General features: G+C 37.7%; 1 protein-coding gene across 1 annotated transcript; it reads right to left on the reverse strand.

The window, feature by feature from the left end:
• Positions 1–1,128: 1,128 nt before the first annotated feature.
• Positions 1,129–3,503, reverse strand: LIGB (catalytic LigB subunit of aromatic ring-opening dioxygenase family). Its single transcript, XM_087691387.1, has 3 exons — positions 3,001–3,503; positions 1,870–2,240; positions 1,129–1,727 (listed from the first exon to the last, which is right to left on the reverse strand). The coding sequence occupies exons 1-3, from the start codon at positions 3,409–3,411 to the stop codon at positions 1,535–1,537; spliced, it is 975 nt and encodes a 324-aa protein (XP_087547513.1). The 5' UTR covers positions 3,412–3,503; the 3' UTR covers positions 1,129–1,534.
• Positions 3,504–18,776: the final 15,273 nt, after the last annotated feature.

Raw genomic sequence — 18,776 nt, forward strand, 5'->3', positions numbered from 1 at the left:
ACAATCGTCTCCTACTTGATTTAGGCCTTCGCAGTGTCAGTCATCATCATCTATACCTTGCATTTGTTGTTTCCAATTGCGATCTACGTGCCTAAACACTCAATGGTGTTGCTTACCAACAAATCATAATGCGTTTTTCAACAGCCGACTAACCATCGAATCGTTAGTTGCTATCACCTTCACTCCTAGCCCTATGTTTTCCAATGGTGTCATTTTCAGTCAACTATCATTTGTCTTTTGCTGCCCAGCCACCACCTTACTACCCCCTTTGTGTTCTCAACTTTGATTCGAACAAGTGGCATCAACATCATCCACATTGATTTGTGTTTTAATTCAGCCAACATAGTTAGAGAACACTTGCTACATTTCGAGATCGATCCGTTGGAGGTACAATACTCTTGAAGCTATCATCAGTGTCACAAGAACATGAGTTTTAATTTAATGTCTTTTGAATACATAAATTGTGCACATGTGAGATGCATACATGAGATTAAGTTGAATGTGTGTGCACAATTACAGACAATCCTAGATTGGGTAAAGGGGGACATTGATACACATTTTGGGGGACAAGTGCCAATTTCCCCTAGCACAGTCTACTCTTCAAATGATGACACTAGCAATCACCCAACACACTAATGGTGCCACCTAGCAAACTGCAACACAAAAGGAGGCTCCTCTTCAATCAACTTTATTTCCCACCAAGGTGAATGGAACCATGTGAGAGTATGCAATGGAAAGGAATACTGAACATGGGAGTAAACTGATGGACAAATGCATTATCAGAGCACCACAATGGTGTAGGCTTTTACATATAAATTACAAACTGTAGAGGACTGTGGTGCCTCAAAAGTTATACTAGTGTGCATGTATCTACCTTGAGCAGTTCTGGGGATGTGTTGGTTTTTGTTTTTTGTTTTCTTTTGTGTGTGTGTGTGTGTGTTGGGGTGAAAAGGGGGGGGGAGGTGGGTTGTGAGCTGGGGGGATCAGCGTAAACCAACTACCTGAAAGCAAAGCTTTTGTCTACATTTAAACCACCTACCTGAAAGCAAAGCGTATTGCTGCCCCAGGAGGTTCAATTTGGAAAGAGATGGATAAGGCCACAATAAGCTCAAATTTTGCAAATACCAACCACGTGGGACCACCAAATTGCAATACTATGTTGGCTATTTCAGTGTTGCATAACTCACCACCTGGACAAAATCCCCCTGGTTGAGAAAATCTGCTGATGAGCTGATAATAACTTTTATTGCAAGGAATTTGCTTCCTTTGATTGTAATCATGTCAATGTTGAAGTAAGTCCAGGGAAGAAACAGCCATTCAAACTGTGGGTTTTTCCAGTAGTCTTCGCCTTTACCCTCACCCATCTTATATGATACATATCTACTATATGGAGTCTTCAACAGAAATGCCTATATTCTCATCAAATAGTATGTGTTATAGGAAAGGAAAAAGTTTGTAGTACAGATCATGCCCCTCCATGAAGTTTGTATTAATGACCAATCCAACCCAAAGGAAGAATCTATATGGAAAGACATCAAGAAGAAGACTTGAACCGGAAGGAAGCCATAGATAATGTCGAATGTGCCCAACTAGCATGTATCCTTTCTGCTTTTGCATTGTCTCCAGCTGCCCCAAGGGCAACAAGTAATGGATAAAAATGCTCAGGGGAAGGGTGTACTTGCCTTGGATTTGGAGCTTTTCTTTCATACTGGATCACATCCTCAAACCTGGAACCATGTAAATCAGATGAAACACATCAATTCTGCACTTCGTAAAAGGTATACCCCGCATTATGGCCCATTTGCCTAACCGTCTTTTTATAAGTAACAAGTAAACCAGCTTCTCCAAAGGTATATGCTCGTGTGTTACCTGCCATTTACCAAAGAGTCATTCAACCAGTCATCAAAAGCCAACATCCATGAAGGAGGTGGCTGGCCTTCAACACCTATCATACGTAAGTTGTGTGTAGCACTGCCAGAAGCCATGATGAGGACACCCTCATTTCTGAGACTCGACAAAGCCTGTCCTAGCCGGTAGTGATGCAAGCCATCTTTGTATGGCTGGACAGAAAGCTGGCATACAGGTACATCAGCCTCGGGGTACATGAGATACAATGGCACCCAGGCACCATGGTCCACGCCCCTCTTGGGATCTTCTAGTACTGTTTTGAATCCTGCAGCTAGCAGCAGTTCTTTAGCCCGCTTTGCAAGTTCTGGAGCACCAGGAGGATTGTATTTGAGCTGCCACATGACGCATCGATACCATAAGCAAAAGACCCGCAGTGGATTTCATGAATGCATAGCACACAATTGGTGTTTGTGCCATTGTGTTAATTTCCTTTGCTCTCTATACTCGAGAGGGAACTTCTGAAATGTTGGCTTTATTAACAACTTTACAATACCAGTATCAATAAAGCATTGAATAAAAGTTGGTTGACGCTGCCAATAAATTTTTCAACTGAAGCATCAACAAAGCATACAATAGAAACTGTCCTGCAATTCCATTTCAAGCCCATCACATATTTTTAAGAACATGGCCGCTCGGGCAAGAGCATCTTCTAGTCCTGTTCAGAATTCAATTCAAATATTCTGCAAAAGCCCGCTGCCCCATACGAGGGCGTCCAGCAAAGCAAGAGTGATTATTACCAATTGCTTTGAAAATCACAGCTCTATCCAGCAAAGCAAGCATGATTAATACCAATTACTTGGAAAATCACAGCTCTACAGTCCAGATTGATGAATGTCTATGGTCTCACGGAGATTGGTAATTTTTTAAAGAGAAACGTCAAACTTTACCGATCGCTTCCAAAATCACAGCTCTGAAGTCCCGATTGATGGATATTTTGGGTCTCATAGAGATTGGTATTTTTATTTTCAAAGATCCAACTTCACCAATTGCTTTGATTGATGGATATTTAGGTCATCACAGAGCGTGGCCTCCCACCAAACTTTACGAATTGCCTTCCCCGTGAAGGCAAATCAACAGATCAGAAACTCATACCTTATAGAGCTCGGGCGGGAAGCCATAGAAATCGTAGATGGTGCTGTTGTGACTGGTGGTGCTGACAGCGGGATGCATTGTGTCCCAATGTGCGGAGACGGCGAGGATCGCCTTGGGCTTCTCGGGCAGGTAGTCGCACCAATGCCGCAGGAAGTCGCGGGCAGGGATGTCCTCGAGGGGCAGCATGGGGGAGCCATGGGAGATGTAGAAGGTGTCCATGGGGGCGGAGGCCGCGGCAGCGGAAGCTTCAGGGGGAGGGGAGGCTATGGAGGCAGGGCTGGTGCGGGACGTGGCAGAGGCGGCCGGCTGCTGCTGCTGCTTGTGCAGAATCAAAGCCCTGAGGCGCCTACCCAGGCTGCTGCTAAGAAATCGATCGGGGGCTGTGTTATTAGCAGAAGAAGAAGAAGACATTAATGGAAGGTTTTGGTATCAAACTCAGAGGGTCGAGTCGAGACACATCAATGAGAATGCTTGTTTATATGGGGGAGCCTTTTGTCAGCAAGCAAAGGAGAAACATTAATGAATGCGTTTAGTATAACATCACAATAGTCTTTGATGACGCTCAGGATGACGGCAATAGCATTGCCCTAAGACAAGACTTGGTCATAACCTTTTCAGCCTTGGCCCTTCAGGTTTCACCAGCATAGGGTCACGGGTGGATGAGTGAGTGAGTGAGTGAGTGAGTGGAAAAAGGCAGCGGTCGCTCGAAAAAAGTACAGCTTTCATCGGAAAAAGTATGGCATTTGTCGATTTTAAAACTAAAATGTCCAAAACATAGCTAGTTTTAACTTTTCATCATAACGAATGTAAATTTCAACCCTTTTTTTTAGAAATCCAGTTGGGGAAAGTCACTCTAAAGGACAATTTTTTGTGAACACTTTGCATGGAATGTCATAATACCATCATCTCCAAAGATGAAAAAAAGTGTTTTTGAGAACTCAAGGCTGAAGAAAAAAGAAAATTTAGCTAGCTTACCCCTCTTGCATCCCCCACACATTCATTAGCACTACCTATTAGGGCATATGCAATTACAATAGTCCAGTGACGAGGTGATTCTTCTTTGAAAATCCACCCTTAGTTAAATAAAAGGGCAATGCTTTTGTGGAGACTCTTGCACCCTTATTTCAATAGGGGGTTGAGAAATTTTATCAAAGGATGAAATTTCTTTTTCTAAAATTGGCCCTTGAGAGTTACTCATGTTTAATGCACACAATGTTTGGATCATTCCTCCATGATTTCTATTATGGTTGATTTCCAAACCCCCCACCCCCCCCAAACCAAAAAAAAAAGGAGGAAGTCATAATGCTTGTTCAAAAGGGGGTTGATGAAATTTATCTTCAAATAAGTTTTGAAACTTTTATTTTTTCTTGTTGCCCCCTTGTGAACTGCTCTCAGTTGGGGATGATGCGAAAAAAAGAGGACTTGCATGCATCAAATACCCCGCAATATAAGAAGGAGAAGGGGGACAAAAAAGGAAAAAACAAAGGAGGAGTTATGGAGCTTATATATGGATCTATAAACGTGTAACACAATGAGCAAAGTAGCGCGAATTTCAATTTAGTTTATTTTATTGCATCAGAATAAGTGATGGCATATCTTTTTAAATGGGATAGGTATGTACACTCGTATGTGCATTGGTAGTATTTTTTAAATGGCATTAGTATAGGTGATGTGGTAGAGAAGTCAAAAAATCCCAAGGATTATTTCGACACATATATCAAGTTTTATACTAGCGTGCTATCAAGGATTGAAAAGGTCTAATGCTAAATTTGATGGGGATCAAGGAAAAGAGAAGATAGAGGAAAGAAAGAAATACTAGAACAAGAACCCTTGAATACACTATAGAACACAAGAACCTATATTACTCTTCTTTACAACTGCAATAAATCCCTTCAAGTTGAATACACTAGATCTAAGATGATAGCATAGGCAAACTATTTGAGATGATAATTCAACACCACTCTTACAATCCAAAAGAAATCACAACAACAAGTACAAAGCAAAACTTATAGTCCTCACCTACAACAATAGGTAAAGAAACCTTCAAACTTGTCCCAAAAACAACCTCTTATAGGCAAGCCTTCCTAAGCTAAAGGCACCTGTTAAGAGGTAGAATCACTTGTCTTTTACTTCAATCTTGGTAATTACAGTAGTAGGTCACTTGTTTATTCACCCAGACTTGTAATAATGGATCATATCTCTATTTATAACCATTTGTAGCAGTTTATGCGTGCTTTTCACTATTACTTTTCATACTCTTTATCTTCCAAACTCTTATTGTTCCTTTTTCTATATTTGATTTTTCTATGCATGGTTGGAACTAACCATAACTTTTACATATGAACTCAAAATATGGTCATTAGGGTACTATAAATGCATCACTTTTTGACATTTTTCAGCTTGGAAGACTTGTATCACTCAAAATAAATCTTAGCACACTACTAATGGTCTCTGACACTTAATTTTTAGTTACATGTCCGGTATATGAACTAGAACTTTAGACTATGTCATACATTGATTTACTCTTGACAAGTCACATAAATCATTGAGTATCTCATCCCATAAGTACACATTGAAACCTTGTAACATTAAAGAACATGTTTGTTTAACACTTTGGACATGCAATGTCTTGATATCTGCCCCCTATAAACTTGCATATCCTCCAGTATGTGCCACTTACTCTTCTGTAGTAGGTTCGAGGTCTTTATCATCTTCCATAAGCTCTGAGTCTTCTTTTTCTTCAATATCCTACTTTGCCTCTTCATTTTCAAACTTGACTCTACATATTCCTCTGACTCTCTTCTCTTGAATATCTTGATCCTTTTACTTGCAACTGGCTTCACCTTATTGTCCACCATTTTGTACTTTGTCTCAACACTGGCTTCAACCCTATTTTCCCCATAGAACTCTTCATGCTTCATAAATTCAATAATGAATTGAAACATATTCCAAGAATTTATATTTATAATGATAGACCCAATATTCTACTCCATTTTTAGGATACCTAAAATCTTTGCAACTATCAAAAGATACCCCATCATATACACTTATAGTCGTCTCATCATCTTGCAACGAACCCTACTCTTTTCTACCCTGCAAACATGTTGTGTGGAAGCTTTGTTCATTTCTTCAATCCTCTAAAATTTCAAGAACCTACTACCAAGAATCCTATGAAGACGAAAGTAAAAGCATCTTCACCTGTAGCAATAGGCGACAACTTTATCCTCTCATTACCATCATAGTCCTACATTACAATAGTACTCCTAAAAATCCAACTCTCAAAATTCATCGACATTGGGAGGTAGTGCGTAATTCCTCAATGTATCCATGTTTCTTACATGATTGGCATAGGCTATCATAAACTACATTGTTGTTATATGTTATCTTTGCTCTTGATTCTTGCATACGTAGAACCATCATCCAAAACTTTAGACTCCATTCATGTACCAATAATAAGTGGTGGCCATAAGATTGATATGACAAGGAATCCTACACAAAGAAATGGTGGTTGTCATGTACATCTCTTATGGTAATCTTCACATTTGGACAAGCAACATATAGGTCTCCTGCAGGGTTGTTGGCTTCTTGCATCCTCCATCCATGGTTGACATCTATAAGCCATCCCTAATATCACTCAGTATGATGAGGAATCCTACATAAAGAAATGGTGATCATCATGTACATTTCCTATGGTAATCTTCATGTTTAGAAAAGCAGCATAAATGTCTCTTGTTGAGTTATTGGCTTCCTACATTTACAAGTCATCTTTTGTTTATATAAATACTCCTCACGATAACATTTATCTCTAAGCCATGGTCTATTAGTGCAACACATGGAGTGTCTAGGTCTCCAACCTTCACTATAGTCTTTGTAGTAACACAAGCCCAATGGTTCCTAGAATTATGGTTGCTCGGTACCCCTGAAGCCACTTCATCCTTTGTGTAGTGCATAGGTCATATGTCTCTTGTATTTTTAGCAAATATCATAGTCTTTTGTGTAAGACTATTTGATTTAGCTTTGCCTACATTAAGCTCTTGTGCCTATTTACAAGCAACCTCTACATTTGCATCATCTTTATAAATCAATTACATGTCCTATAAACTTGTTTCTTATTCACTTTGTATCACATCCTGAGTTGACTCACCCACAAACTGTCTTTTCCTTTTTATAATGTCTATAATTTCTTCATGGAACTCTCTTTTTGCGATTCCAATGATTTTACCTAATGTAAACTTGACTTTATTATTTAGAATTCTCTCTTTCAAAACCTTTTTAAGATATGTGGTTGTCTCAATGTTACAAAATAGCTTGCATCTTGGTTGTTCTCCCTTCGGTTTTTCTTGTTTTTTTTTTCTTTTTGCTCTTTCCTCTTATGTACATCTTCCATGTTTTGCTTTGGATTGGGTCTAGTAGGAAGCATAGACTACTTAGGTTTTGTCTTACCATCCCCTCTAGTAACCCTATTTGAGATCCATGGATTACCATAATCTATTTTTCTTCTATCTTCCACTATTACATCTGTGTTGTGTTACTTTATGAAATAAGCATGAATAGAATAGGAATCCACATGGGAATCCTACCCAGTCTTCTCTCTAACACTCCAACCTACATCATTTAGCTCCATCTTCACGACTTTACCCTTACACTTTGCATGGTATGGGTTCATAACTTTGTTTTCTTACTTGCACTAGAAACTAGAGATCTTTCTATTTGCAACCCATAGGTAATAGCATCTATGGCTACATATGCATTCACCATTGCAAGATCTTCAAGAATATTTTGCGTACCTCACTTCCCAAAGTTTGTAAAAAGGGGCATACTAGTTTCATTGGCATGAATATTTTCATCCTTCCAAAAAGTAAAACTCTTTCTTAAAGCATCTCTATATGACTCATAGTTTCTATGGTCGTGTTATGTAATGTCACACCATATCCAGTTCTCTAAGTGAAGATTTCAAAGTAAAAGCTTTCCATGACTCTTCAAGCTTAACAAGCTTGATATGTAAATCTTGCATTTCTTTCATAAGTACATTTATGGCACTATCTTTTGAAGAATCTACAAAGCCATGGGAGGAGACTGCTTAATCATTAGCTCTGACACTTGCATTGATTGATCGAGCATAAATCGAGGCATGGCCAAGAACTCTCTTCTTCTCTGTCTCTTCACTAGTTTTGATACGACATCTTGAACATCCTCCCATTTTGTCTTTATACACTATTCTATAGTATCATCCCCTATAGCTTATGTAGCTCCAACTAGTAGAGGGTCCACAACCTATAAACAAATAAGAATTTATTTATAAGTAAAGATAATTACTCTACTCTATCTAGTTGATTGAATTTCATCTCAAACTCACTTTGTAGTAGAGAGGCCCTTTGGGGATTTACGAACCCACTCTAGAAAAGTCCACCCTTTGTCTACATCCTCTATGAAACACTCCTCTTTTAGGGCCCTCCTAAAACACTCTAGAAAAGTCCACCCTTTGTCTCCATCCTTTATGAAACACTCCTCTTTTAGGGCTCTCTTGAAATTAGCCCATGTATTTTGATAATTTGTGTAGATGGAATCTATGCAACTGCAATTTGATACAGAATAACTATGGTAAAATATCTCCACATATCATCTATCGATACATTAGCCAACTCTAGCTTCTCTAGATAGAAGCAAAGAAAGTTGGAACTGTTTCTACCATTAAACATATTGATATTTGCAATTGCTTCTTGCAAAGCCTTGGTAATAGCCTCTTTATGTTTAATCAATTTATTAAGTCCTCATGAAATCTCTAATATTTTATCTCCTAACAACAACTTCATCTTCAATTGGTTCTCATGTCTTGTGGACTCTAATATAGTCCTTTCACACATCAAGTTCACCAAATGTCAAGGGGTTGGAAAGGTCTAGACCTAAAACCACTGGTGGGGATCATGGAAATGAGAAAACAGATGGAAGAAAGAAATACTAGAATAAGAATTCTTGAATACATAAAATAACATAAGAAATAGATAAATCCAATAAGAAATCGTATTGCTCTTTTGTACAACTGCAATAAATCCCTTCAAGTTGAATACACTATGCCTAAGATGATAGTTTAGGCAAACTTTGTTTGAGATGATAGCTCAGCATGAATCTTATAGCCCAAAAGAAATTATCATAGCAAGTACAAAGGAAAGCTTTTAGTCCTTATCTACAACCATAGGTAAAGAAATCTTCAAATCAGTCCCAAAAATAACCTCCTATAAAAGAAAGCTTTCATGGGCTAAAGGCACTTGTAAAAAGGTAGAGTCACTTGTCTTTTACTTCAACCCTATTAATTCTAGCCATAGATCACTTGCTTATTTTCCCAAGCTTGTAACAATGGCTCAGATATCTATTTATAACCATTTACAATAGTTCAGGTCTACTTTTTAATGTTGCTTTCTATACTTTTTTCCTTCCTTTCTTGCTATTTACTTTTCTCGTATTCATTTTTTCTTTACTTGGTTGTAACTTGTTTTGACCATTACTTTAACACATAAACTTAGAATAGGGTCATCAAGGTACTCAAATTGAAGTGAATATACTTAGTCAATAAGCCAACATGAACAAATTTGTGAAAATTCCTTGAAAATAGCCAAAAATGTCATTTTTTTAATAAGCATGTTACTTTTAGATATTTTTTTGGCTTGGAAAACTTGTACCACTCAAAATAAGACTCAGCACATTGGTAATGGTATTTGAAACTTTAATTTTGGTCACTTGCATATCAAGCATATAAAGTGGTACTTTACACTATGTCATTAACTAACTTGCTCTTGACAAGTCGCATAAATCACTAAATAACCCATTCCATAGGTATACATTAAAATCCTATAACATTGAACATATTTGTTTTCACACTTTAAATACACACTGTCTTGACATCGTATTAACCAAATCTGTTCACTTCGATTGAGTATTTTGATAACCTATCCTGAGTTCTTATGTGAAATTTTGGTTGAAACAATTTACAACCAAGCATAGAAAAAAAGAATACAAAAAATCAATCAACAAGATTTTGGAAAGCAAAAAGCAAACAACAAGATTTTGAAAGGTCAAAATAATGAAAAGCGATAGTGAAAAGTAGACCTAAACTACTATAAATGGTTATAAATAGATATATGAGCAATTGTTACAAGCCTAGGTGAATAAATAAGGGATCTATTGCTATAATTAATAATGCTGAAGTAAAAGACAAGTGAATCTACCTCTTTATGGGTACCTTTAGCCCAAGAAGACCTACCTATAAGAGGTTATTTTTAGGACAAGTATGAAGAATTCTTTACCAACTATTGTAGGTGAGGACCGAAAGTTTTGCTTCATAGTTGATGTTGTAATTTATTTTGGGCTGCAAGAGTGGTGGTGAGCTATTGTCTCATATAGAGTTTGACTAAGCTATCATCTTAGCCACAATGTATTCGGCTTGAAGGGATTTATTGCAGCTGTACATAAGAGCAATACAATTTCTTATTGGATTTGTCTATTTCTTGTGTTCTATAGTTTATTCAGGAGTTCTTGTTCCAGTATTTCTTCTTCCATAGGTCTTCTCTTTTCTTGATCCCCGTCGAATGTGCATAAGTTTATACCAAGGTATCATAATTTTTTTCTTCACGTTGAAATTTTACATCAGTATCCCCTCATCCCTTGTATTGAATCTTGGTTGGATAAAAAGCATGGATAGTAGCAAGGATCTAGCCCTATAAGGAGTTAGATCCCTACTAAAATTTTTCTTTCATTGCACACCTTGGTATATGCATCAATAAAGTATTTTTACACACGTCACTATATCCATCAAAAAGGCTTTCCTGTAAACGTTGAAACTTCCATTGATATATGCATTGAAAATGACATTTCTAACATATCGTGACATTTAGTTCGATGCTCATACAAGTGTGAAGAGAGCAAAGCTTTTATCAATGCCCATTCCAGTGGTGGTCTCTTACATTTAAAACATATTGACATGTATTTTTTGTCTTAGATATCATTTAGTATATTTCCCCTCATCCCTTATTGTGATTAATCACCTTGTTTAAGTAACTATAAGTATTGTTATTAATCCTTTTAATAGATGATATGTCCAAGAGTTTGGAGTTGGAGAATAGATGACATGGAGCATGAGTGTATGGGAAGCAACTTCCACATGGCAACCCTTCCACTACATGCATACAGGGAGAGGGTTCTACTTTGGATGACAATGATTATATTGAAGAAAGAAGATGACTTGTAAGAATAGAGATGAGTGGATAACTTTTGCTACAAATAGAGATATGTTTGCTTTGCACACATTCAATTTCTATTCACATACGAGGGTGCTCACTTTAAAAGCTAAATATAAACTCCAAGCTACAATAATACTCTGGATCATACTAATGCCTCACTAATGATAACCAATGCAACTCTTTCTTGTAGAATATTTAAAAATAATATGACCATGCAACATGCCTTGAGGTTTTTAATTTTCTTAAAAATAAATTAAACTTGTTCTTCGATATGTCTAGAAACAATTCATATGTCAACATAGCTCTTTGTGGAAATAAGAATCCACATAGTGCCTCCTATCCTTACAAATGAGATGCATACTTTGCAATGAAATTTAAGATTGAAATCCACAAAATTTACTAACTTGGTACTCTTTCTTGTGTTTGAGTTTAATGATTTGTTTTAGGCTAGATCTACAACTACACTATCCAACTCATTAAACCAAACATAGCCTAAAATAAATCATTGAGGAGGCTCCACGTTGTTCCACATAATTGCATACCATCTTGTTCCAACAACCACCTACATCAACACACTAGGATCCACACTCTAGTGTTGATAGATGTGGGGAGGAGACAAAGGTGGTTGTTGGAAGCTATGGTAGAAAGAGTGTTGGCATTTGTAGCATGTGGATCTTAAATTCTAGTGGTGGCTAAGGCACATGCATGAAGTTAAGAGCCCTAAATTTGAGAATAGCTATTGCAGCCCACTATGTGCGCTCAATTTTGTGCATGCTATGTGGAACAATGTGGAGCCTACATGTGTGGACCCCAAGTCCTCTCCTATAGTCTACATATACCATAGCCTACATAAGTCTTTTGATATTGTTTGCATGAAGGTAATTAGGGGAAAAGAGGAGCTTATCTCTCTCCCTCTCTCTCATTAATACGCAATCCCTTGTAACACATTAATTCCCCTTGTAGGCTCACACACACACACACACACACATGCATTGAATGCACTTATCATCATTTTAACTAGTTAGAAACAAACACACAGATAATTGTGATTTATTTTATGTATACAATAGGTTCACATTGTTGTCCTACATATATCATAGCCTATATGAGTCCATTCTTTATAATTAAAACACACACACGCACGCACGCACGCACGCATGCATGCACGCATGCACGCACGCACGCATGCACGCACGCACGCACGCACGCACGCACGCACACGCACACACACGCATGCATGCACGCATGCACGCACGCACGCATGCACGCACGCACGCATGCACGCACGCACGCACGCACGCACACACACACACACACACACACACACACACACACTTATATATACCATCTTTGCATATCACTCTCTCTTTATATCACACACACATGCACAGTCTTCCTATATCACACATATACACATTTGTTCATACTTATAGGCATAATTTATATCTACATCCACTTTTCCTTGGTCTATGTCTCTCTCCCCCTTTCTTCTCCTCTTTACCCAACCAACTACCTAATACTACATAGTACATAGCTATGGGCCTACTATTCCCCCCTTATAAACACATGTCCTACTTCTTTAGGAGCTAGAATACCCCAACATATTCCCAACAATGGTAACCAATGCTCCATTGTGAACATAAATACTCTGTGATAAGCTAGGGTGACCTAACATAATCCCTTCAAAGGTAGTCAAGACTGAGATGACATGTCGTAGCTTCCTACATAGTCACATATATATAGAAATATCCAGTGTTGGGATAATGTTTATACTATAGATATAGACTAGATTAAATATCCCCAAATTGACTTGTTATGAGGATAGCCTGGGGAGTGCTTATACATATAGAGTATGGGTTGTGGCAAGAGTGGATATTGGATATAATGATCCTCCTTTACATATAGAGGATGAGGATAACTTGGGAAGTGATTATACATATAGAGTATGGGTTGTGGCAAGAGTGGATATGGGATATAATGATCCTCCTTTACAATGATTGTGGCAATAATACTCCTCCAAATTGAGGCTAATATTTAGGGGAGATGGCATCCCCTTAGACTCGATATTAGTCTATACACATCTATCATGCATCTCCACTCTCTAATGTAACATCTCTCTCACTCATTGGTGCTAGATTTCTGAGCTACAATGCTAGTTATAAAGTTATTATCCAAGAAGCTTCACATATGCAAAGCACAACAATGCTTGATTATGGTGGTGGCATGATTAATCAAAGTCCATTTCTTAAAATTTTTCCTCCTTGATAACTCTGATAAAACCTTCTCCATACATTTTTAGGAATTGAGATAGTACAATGGAGCTATAAAATAACCATGACAATGTGAAATGTTATCATTTGGTGTTTCCGTGCCATGCCTCCAAACTAGTGCAATAATTGGACACATTGTATTTAGTCCAATTTTACTTGTAACCTCAGGTCCTTATCCATCCAGCTCAACATCCTCATCTCTCCACACTCTTAGGTACATTTCATATTGTGTTGCATACAAAGAAGGTACCACCTTTACATGCACATAAACAAATGTTTCAGCATGCCACCTTGGTGCCTTATTTTGATGCTGCAAGTTGGTTAATGGTTACACTTATTGATTTTGCAATGATTGATTATCCCCCCCCCCCCCCCCCCCCCCCTCACTAGATGCATTCTATGACTACTGCTAGTGGGTGGTCAGGCTCTTTGTCTTTGAATCTTTAGGTTTTCTTGTCTTTAAATAAGGTACCCTTCTACCTTTTTGTCTTGGTTTTTCTCCATGAAGTTTGATTGTTTTTCTAAACTTGGATGCCTCTTCATGGTGTCCAATCTTCATAGTGATTGCATTTGGGTAAGTGTTTCAATCTACATTCTATGTTGATGTGTCCTTTCCTTCCACATTGGTAGCATTCCTTGGGATACTTCTTTGTAAAGAGCACAGTGTCCTTACTTGTAGATAAGCCAACGTGCCCTTTAAGTTCCTTCTCTTTCAAAAGAATTGAAGACATGCACCCCTCAAGGTTAAGTGATTCATGCCTAAGAAGTGAATCTTTAAAAAATGCATATTCCTTAGGTAGGCTTACAAATAGCATTACTATTGCATCCTTTTTGGGAATTTTGACTTGGATACCTTCAAGTTGGTTGATTAAGCTTCTTAACTTTGATACATGTTCTGCACCAAGTGAATCCTTATATTCATGATGCAAGCTATAGAAATCCATTTTTAGGTACATCTCCTGATTTTTTGTTTTTATTCCAAAAATTTTATTCAACTCCTCCCATGCTTCATTTGCTATTCCTTTGATGTTAATGTAGTGGATAAGGCTTGAAGCAAGATGTTAACCAATTAAAGCAAGTGCTTCTTCACCCTTCTCTATCCATTCTTCAATTATTTAGGATGGTGCATTATCCGAAATTACCATCCATAATTTTTAATGCATGAATAGAAATTGCATTTGAGTTTCCCAAGTGTGATACTTCTCCCCACCCTTGAATTTTTTAATGCCAAATGAAATGTTGGAAGTTGAAGCCATGATTTTTACAAAGAGGTCTTACAAGGCTATTTTCCACGACAATGTCCAAATCTAATCACAATACTAGATATCCCAAAGGCTAAATGCATATGATACAAGAGTTAATTTTTAGATGATATGGTTTGGGACAACAAGCAGTATGAGTTCACTCACAAATATCCAACTTAGAAAACTTAATGTGAAGAGGGGCTTAAGGATAACTACTTTGAGGCCACGAGTGTGAAAGGGGTTTTGAGAGGGAGATACTATAACCTTACTATAAAGGTTTAAACCATATAACCTTACATAGATCTTGCCTCTTTAAATAGGCATATGAGCACATTGGATATAATGTATCAAGTCTAGTTTGACTTGCCACCTCAAATACTTATCCATTTAACTCAACATCCTCATCTCTCCACACTCTAAATTATATCTCATATTGTGATGCATAAAAGTAAGGCATTGCCCTTACATATGCACAAACAAATGTTCTAACATGAATGCCATTGAAGGTATTCTAATAAATGTATGCTAAGAGTATGATTGCTTGGATTTTGGCATGGTAGTCCAATAGTTTACCCAAATTATGCACATTAATGTGAGGCCAGGTGACTACCATTTGAATATAGATTGGTATCAAGAAAGCTCCCTTATGAGCTTAGTGATTTGTGAAAGTGTGAGCAAGAGTGAGACTGAGAGAGAAGCGCAAGGGAAAGTAAGAGAGAAATGGCTATGGAGGTTTGAACTCAAGAAAGCAAGATTGGTGTGTGGGAAATCTAACAATTACAACATGACTTGCCATCCCTTTATTATTGTATAGTAAAAAACAAAGAATAAACATGATAGTGATGGGCAATGGATGCCACCTACAGTGGTGGATGGGATACCACCTACAACATACAGGTGTGCAAGCAGTAAACATATGATAAATATAGGTGGCTATACACAAGTGGCCTTTAACTCCCCGACAACCTCCCACCTAAAGGCAAATGTGCCAAGAGTGAGAAGAAGAAAATACAAAATGTATATGTGAATACAACTTAATAAGGAAAGATGCCATCTCATCTTATGCTCATCATCTTCCTAAGGAAGACATAATGTTCTAGTGGGAAACTTTTACTAAGCATATTGGTAAGATTCACATCTGTAGAGATCTTGACAAACTCTATTTGCTTGTGTTCAATCACCTCTCCGATGAAGTGATAAGGGACCTCAATGTGCTTAGACTTTCACATGAAAGATTGGAATCTGTGCCAAGTGGACTAGAGTTTGAATGCATGGAAAAAGTCATGGAAGTGATACTAAGGTTTGCAACCAGATGGCCTAACCATAAGGCCTCCTTGCAAGCCTTAGTGGGGTTGCAATGTACTCAGTCTTAGTTAGTAGACAATGCAGTGCATCTCTGCACCCTATGCATCCAAGAAACAATACCTCCAACAAAGATGAATACATAGCCAAAGGTGGACTTCCTACTATCTACATGCCTTGCATAATCTAAGTTACTATAGCTCATGATTCTAATATCTTGGCTACCCTAGCAAAGGCCCAATTCTATGTGTCGTGAGACAAGGAAATGGAACCTTGAATATCAATTGAATCTTGAGAAGATGTCTGAGACTGAATCTATTGAAAAGTTCATCACTTGAGTCAAGGACTTGACAGATGATATGTCAATTATTAGAATACTTATTTCAATTGAAGATCTTTTAAGAAGATGTTTTTGCATGCTACCCCAAGAATTTGATAGTCTAGTTACCTCAATATGCAAGTTAGAGTTCCTTCATCAAGTTTGAGAATTTAGCTCAATCCTACAAGAGGAAGAATTATGAAAAAAGGTGAGGTAGAAGACAAATGAAAGATCTCTTGTAACCCCCTCTTCATCTGCTTCAAAAGATAAGAAGAAGAAAAAGTTGAAGTGCTCCTACTGCAAGTAGACTGAACACATTTAGAATGAATGTAGAAAGAAAGCTACAAATGAAAAGAATAGCATGGTCAAATCCACTAGACCAGCCAATAAAGAGTTTAGCAATAATGCTCAAGCAGAGCTTGAATTGTGGATTGCATTTGAAAGGATTGTGCAAAAGTAGTTACACTTTTCAAAAGGAGATGATTGTTGGATCATTGATAGTGGTACCATTCAATCACAAAGATTTTTATTCTTTGCTATGATCAATAGGAGATGCCATTGAGGTTACTGTGGGATGTAAATGTCTAGCAAAAGATTCGAGTGCTATTTTACTTCTACCAAGTGATAGAGTTATGAAAAAGCTATTAGATGCATTGTATGTATTAGACGGGCCTTCATTGCGAGGTCATCAAGACCCACACACAAGAAACAATACTCTCAATTTGTCTATTTGTTGCAACAATCACCGATCATGACATGAAAGTCCACTTTGATAAGAATGGTGTAGCAATAACAAGCAAAGCACAAGCTCCTCTAGATCTTTGTGAAAAGATGAAGATGACCACTCTAGGTGGTTCCTCTTACTTCATGATGTTGATTAGTGACTATAGTAGGAGATCATGGATATGTATCTTGAAGACTGAAGATCAACCTTTGCAAAATTCAAACAATGGTATGCTTTAGTAGAAAAAGAATCTAGCAAAACAAGCTAAAGAAACTCAAATAAGATAGAGGAGGTGAATACACTTCAAATGAATTCACAAAATATTGCAAAGATCATGGGATTAAGCATCCACTTAGTGTGGCACATACACGTCACTAAATAGTGTAGCAAAGCAAAAGAATCCTATCATATTAGATTAGGCAAGGAGTATGCTCAAAGAAATGAATCTTCTAGATATTATTTGGGGTTTAAGCAGTAAGCATTGTTGTTTACATCCTAAATCACAACTATACCAAAGCTATGAAAGGAATGACTCCTCTACAAGCCCTTTTACTTAGTAAGAAACCTTTAGTTTTTCATTTTAGAATCTATGGAAGTGAATGCTTTGTGCATGTGCATGATGTTTCAAGAACTAAGTGGGAGGCAAAGAGCCAAAATTGCACCTTCCTTGGGTATAGTAAACAGTTAAAGGGTTATCGACTCTACAAAAATTTTGAAAGGAATGTCATAATAAGTTGTGTTGTGGTATTTATTGAGTAGCTGCATCAAGTGAAGGAGAAAGATCCTTCTTCAAACACCCAAGAAATCCCTACTCATTAGCCACAACTAGATGCAGGTCAACTAGACCCTATGGTGGTTAGGATGCATGAAGAACTTCAACATGATAAGAAGAATAAGCCTAAGGAGCCCCACACAAGGAAGCAATTGCCTATGTGGGCAACTCAACTCTTGGATGGCAGGGATCCACTAGTAATTAAAGAAAATCAACATGTCAATCCAAGGGGATAGAGGAGCATGGAAGGGCTCAAGCACATTTGGTCAACCATGCATTGATGGGGCAGAGTTTGAGAAAATACAAGAGCCTAGTATCCTTGAAGAGGCTATGGAAAATCCAAAGTAGATAAAAGCTATGCAAGTGGAATATGATTCTATCATGCACAATCACATTTGGGACTTGTTGATCATCTAAAGAATCACAAGGTAATTGGCACCAATTGGGTCTATAAAGCTAAATACAAGGATGATGGATCATTGGACAAGTGTAAGGAATGACCTTGTAGCAAAGGGATTCACACAAATAGGTCTTGACTACAAAGACACTTTTGCTTCTTGAACCAAATTGACTACTACCCATATCATTTGAGCCTTTACTACAGAATGCGGGTGGCTTTAAATCAACCTTCTTTAATGGATATCTCAAGGAGGAAGTTTATATGGAACAACCACTTGGTTTTTTAGCTCCAAGTACTGAAGAGAAAGTTTGCAAACTTTGCAAGGCAATGTATGGACTCTTTCTTTCGTGATAAGGGATAAGATTTTGGTAAGTTAAGACAATGGCTAAAGCTTATTGAGAATGAAACAAGTCAAAGTGTGAAGAGACCCTCCCCTTTCAAGTAGTGCTTGTTCAAATGCTCTCTTGCCTTTCTTGCTTTCTAATGGTGACTTCCTAGATAGAGAGATTGG

This window comes from Lygodium microphyllum, chromosome 13 (assembly GCF_053477565.2).
Source record: "Lygodium microphyllum isolate KBCC chromosome 13, Lygodium_microphyllum_v1.1.10, whole genome shotgun sequence".
In the NCBI taxonomy this organism is placed as follows: Eukaryota; Viridiplantae; Streptophyta; class Polypodiopsida; order Schizaeales; family Lygodiaceae; genus Lygodium; species Lygodium microphyllum.